The following is a 4,777-nucleotide window of genomic DNA, read 5'->3' as shown; positions in this document are numbered from 1 at the left end:
GGGGGTGGGGGCCTGGGGTGGCTGGTTACCCTCCAAAGCCCACCACGATGTCGGAGATGAGACCCCCCTGCTCTCTCCCGCAGCTTTGGGTCAATCGGGAATTTTAGCTGGCCGACACGGCCCTGTGAAACGTGTGTCCCTCTGTTTCCTTCTCCCTCGGCTTCGTAACGTACTTCTGACTTCATTTGGACTCCTCCTTTCTCCCCAGTGGCGACCCAAAGCCGCCTCTCTTTCGTTTTATCCTCACAAAAGCAGGGTGAGGGTGTGTGACTGGCCCGTAGCCAGGATCTTGTGGCTTGTGGGGCAAATTTATCCTGGTGGGGGCGAAGTTCTCAGTGCAGAAAGGAAAGCCAGAATTCTGAGGACTGTGAGTCAGCTACTCAACAACAACAACAATTTATTAGTACGGTCAGAGCTATTTTTGGGCAGGAACGCACAGGAACGGAGTTCCGGCTGGCTCCTGAGTTGGCCACGCCCAGCAGGAACTGATTAGCATAATAGGCCACACCCAACAGCAGAAACTCATTAGGATTGGCTACATTAGGGGTGTGTGGCCTAACATGCAAAGGAGTTCCTGCTACAAAAAAAAGGCCCTGGGTTTTGACAACAAACAAGGTAAGCAGAATAAGAAGGGAAAGGTGGGTGTGGCTGGATGACCACACTTCTGGTAACATGGGGGGGTGGCCTAATGTGCTAATGAGCGGTGCTGTCAGGGTGTGGCCTAATATGCTAATGAGTTCCTGCTGGACTTTTTCTACAAAAAGAGCCCTGGGCGTATGGGAAAAAAGGAGTTACTGAGAGAATAAAAAGTGAATATATATAAAGGCGGTAACTAACCTTACAAACGTGTGCGTTGCTGCGAGGGGTGATGTGTGATACCCGGAAATCGCTGCTGCAGCAGACATTTGGGATTCCTCTCCTTTCATTTATTAGCCTCATTGGCCAGAGGTCTTAAGCCAAGCGTACAAACAGCTGCTATAAAACACATTACATATAATTACAGGATAATTTAGGCCAAACATTTTTATAGTAAAAACTAATAAGCGTACTCATAAACGATATTAATAGACAATATCTTTTTTTTTTAAGCCCCTGGAGGGGATTTTAAATTATTTTTTTATAAGACTACAAAACTCTATAGAAAAGGGAGGGGAGCTACATATAAAGGGAAAAAGAAAAGAAACCAACTACAACCTAAAAGCCCAAGAGAGGAGATCTTCAAAAAGTTTAGTTACAATAATTCAAAGCATCATTTAGATCAATATAAACTGAGTCGCACTTCTAGTATTTTTCCCATTTCCTTTGACTTTTAAATCTTAACTGTCTAAGAACAATACCCTCCCATCATCACCACATATTGTTTCATTAGAGGCACAATTCAGAGTCCTCCTTCTTTCACTTCTCTCTTCCTCGTCTCTTCCTAAGCTTGTATGGACTTTTTGGAGCAGCTTCTCCTTGCTCAGTCAGAAGAGCCCGAATCCAATTCTCCACTCGACTTGCTGTCCTTCTCTTCTTTCTCCTCCTCTGATCTTCCCAGCTGAACCCTTAGGAATTCTTTAGCTTTCGCCACAGAGTGAATCTTTTCTTTTTTATCTTTCACCTTAAAAGTAACGCCTTCTGGAAATAGCCATTTGTACCCAATTGTATTCGTTTGAAGAAAAGTCACAAGTTCTTTGTATTTCCTTCTCCATTGTCTTACATCAAATGGAAGATCCTTAAGCGTTCTGATGATATTTTCCCCCACTTTCAGGGGTACTCCAGATACCGCTTTCAGGATTGCATCCCTCACATGCCTCTTCGAGAATCTTACAACAATTTCCCCAGGCAGATTATTTTTCTTTATATAACCTGAATACGACCTATAGGCCACATCCATATCGTTTAGTAACAATTCCACTTTCTTATCTGCCACTGGTGCAAGTAGATCACTCATAACTTCTCTAAGATTCTCCCCCGGTTTCTCTGGCATGCGCTGGAAGCGAAGGACCATATTAGCTTTATCCATTTGAACTTGTAGCAATTGATCTTCCATGGGAATTTGCTTTGTTTCCAGCTTTTGGACTTTTTTCTTCACTTTTTGTGTAGTTGCAGCCACTTCCTTAACTTTTTCATTCTCTTGCTTCATCACTTGTAGCATATCGTTTATTTGGGTTTGTTGCACTGATACTTTGAGTCACAACCGACATCTGTTCTTTGAAATTGTTTAGCTGTTCCAGCAGAGGGTGCATATACTCTGCTACAGACTTAGCCATCTCACTGGTCACTTCCGGTTTTGGACTTTCTTTCGCTTTCACAAACTTTTCTCTGTCCTTCTTCCCCGCCATCTTTTCCGTTTATTTACTTTTACAAATTTTTTGAAAGTCTCTGAATGTGCGCTTGACCGCTTACAGTCTCTTTGGTGAGTATTTCCAGACAGTTTTCCTCGCGTTTTCATCCGCTCCCCCCCCTTATACGCTCAAAAGTCCGTGCGTGTGGGAGGCGTCCCTCCCCCTGCTTGCCTTTCTCCCGCTCAGTGGTGGGGTGGGGAGCTGTCTTTTCCTTTTAAAATTGCTTTTAAAGTCGACTCATGTTCATAACTGGTCTGTCGACCACACTTTCTGCATCGTTTCTGCCGCTGGATCTCCTGCGCTTGCCCCGGTTAGTGTCACTAGTACCGTTGGGTCTCTCGGCAAGAAGAACCTCTGGAGCAGAGGAGCGCCTCCATTCTCTGGCTTTCTGCCATCGAAGAGGCCGCCCCTTAAAGCTCCCTGGCCAGGGTCCCTTCGCTGGGCCCCTGGGGGGGTTTACGGACCTGCCCATCCCCTCCTTCTGCCGGAGCGCAGCCTCGTCCCCGAGAGGTCCGGGAGATGTGGCTGCTATCACGCCGCCATAAACTGGAAGTCAATAGACAACATCTTGTAAACTTCCATAAATCCTACAAAACCCAGTGATATTATGGAAATTATTTTTAGAATTTTTAAAATTTATATACATAAAACTACCTACAGCATTTCAAGGCCACTTTAAAAACAGCACTATCGATAGATATTTTGCCACCCAACGAGTCGTTTCAGGGTCCTCATCTGCTAGCAGTATGGCTATCACCCAAGGTTCCATACAGGGGTCATTTCGTAGAAAAAGAGGTGCAGGAGCTCATTAGCATAACTCATTAGCATAACATTTGCATATACCTTGGCATGGGCCAGGGAAGGTGGGGGGGGGGGGGGCTCTGCAACTTACCTGGCTGCTTCTTGCTCCGACTGAAGGCTGCTGGGAGCAGGGGACGGGGCTTGTTGCATGTGCCCACCCCTTGGGCTCCTTACTGCCGGAGCTCCGCTCCAGTGCGCTCCTGCAGGAAATGACCCCTGGTTCCATAGGAAGGTGATGTCTATGTAAAATAGGAGTAATCCAACAGGATCTGGGGCCAATACACCGGTGTCAAAATAACATAAGATGATCTAAGGTCTCTGTTGCACCTGATCCACAATCGCACAATCTACTTGAATACTGTTTTTTAGCAAAACCACCTCTTAGCTCTGCAGTTGGGAAAACGTTCAACCCAGCAAGCGTGAAGACATTTCTAAATCTAGGGGATGTAAGGAAGCTCATACACTAAGGAATTTTCTTAGGTGGCACAACCCCTGCCGCAAAGTTGGAGCATACTCGCCTAGCACGAACTGAAGTGCTGAATCGATCAATGTTTGTCACCCTCAATCTAATCAAATTTAGTGCTTCTTGGTAGTTTATATCGTTAAGCACTGTAGGGGCAAGACCAATCCTCTCCAGCTTGTTATCTATATGATTCGCCCCTTGCAATTCCTCTTAGCATTTACACACGAGAGTTCGAAACACCAGCCCCACCAGTCCCACGACCCACAAAATCCTGGCTACGGGGCTGGGTGCCAGACTAGTATCTGAGAGGCCGGGTTCCAATCCGTACTCCTGCCACGGAGGCTCGCTGGGTGACCTGGGGCCAGTCACAGACTCTCAGCCTAACCTCCCTCACAGGGTCGTTGTGAGGATAAAATGGAAGAGGGGTGACTGCTGTTGTAAGAAGGTTTGGGTCCCCCAGCGGGGAGAAAAGCAGGATTCTAAATTCAATACATAAACTCTTCCCAGCTTTCCATATGTTAGCAATTTTTGTTGTTCAGTCGCACAGTCGAGTCCGACTCTTCGCAACCCCATGGACAAGATCCCGCCAGGCCTTCCTGTCTTCCGCCGTCCCCTGAAGTTGGCTCTATTTCATGTTCATTGCATCTATGACACCATCTAACCATCTCATCCTTTGCCGTCCCCTTCTTCTTTGACCTTCAGTCTTTCCCAGCATCAGGGTCTTCTTCTCCAGTGAGTGCTCCCTTCTCATTGGGTGGCCAAAGTATTGGAGCTTCAGTTTCATTATCTGGCCTTCCAGAGAACAGTCAGGGTTGATTTCTTTTAGGATTGACTGATTTGATCTTCTTGCAGTCCAAGGGACTCTCAAGAGTCTTCTCCAGCAATAGGAAAGCTTTTTCTGATTTCAACTTTCTTTTCTTTGGGCTGCGCCACAGAACTGGTAAAACTGTGTGTTGCAGCTTTTTGTGACTTACTAGATGATGTGTGGAAAACGTTTTGTACCAAGTTTATTTTAAATTTTGTTGTACAATTACCTAAGATGTAAGTACTAATGTTCATATGTATTATATCATGTATAAGCTTATAGATTCTTGGCCAGAAGAAGACGCTTGTCGAAACGGCATCACATTCCGGAGACCACCGTCCCGCCGTCATTGTTATCTTCTACCTTATGTGACTGGATTTA

At 45.9% G+C, this 4,777-nt stretch overlaps 1 protein-coding gene across 1 annotated transcript in view; it reads left to right on the top strand.

Moving 5' to 3' along the window:
- Positions 1-4,777, top strand: part of ZBTB47 (zinc finger and BTB domain containing 47) — a 53,487-nt gene that overhangs the window by 41,748 nt on the left and 6,962 nt on the right. Inside the window, exon 4 of the mRNA XM_015408791.1 lies at positions 2,391-2,398. Coding sequence (XP_015264277.1) covers positions 2,391-2,398 — 8 coding nt within the window. The remainder of the gene's footprint in view (positions 1-2,390; positions 2,399-4,777) is intronic.

The sequence above is a fragment of the Gekko japonicus genome, unplaced genomic scaffold, assembly GCF_001447785.1.
Source record: "Gekko japonicus isolate JY-2015 unplaced genomic scaffold, Gekko_japonicus_V1.1 scaffold3103, whole genome shotgun sequence".
Taxonomy (NCBI): Eukaryota; Metazoa; Chordata; class Lepidosauria; order Squamata; family Gekkonidae; genus Gekko; species Gekko japonicus.
The sequence above is the reverse complement of the archived record's forward strand: the minus strand, read 5'-3'. Positions and strand labels throughout refer to the sequence as shown.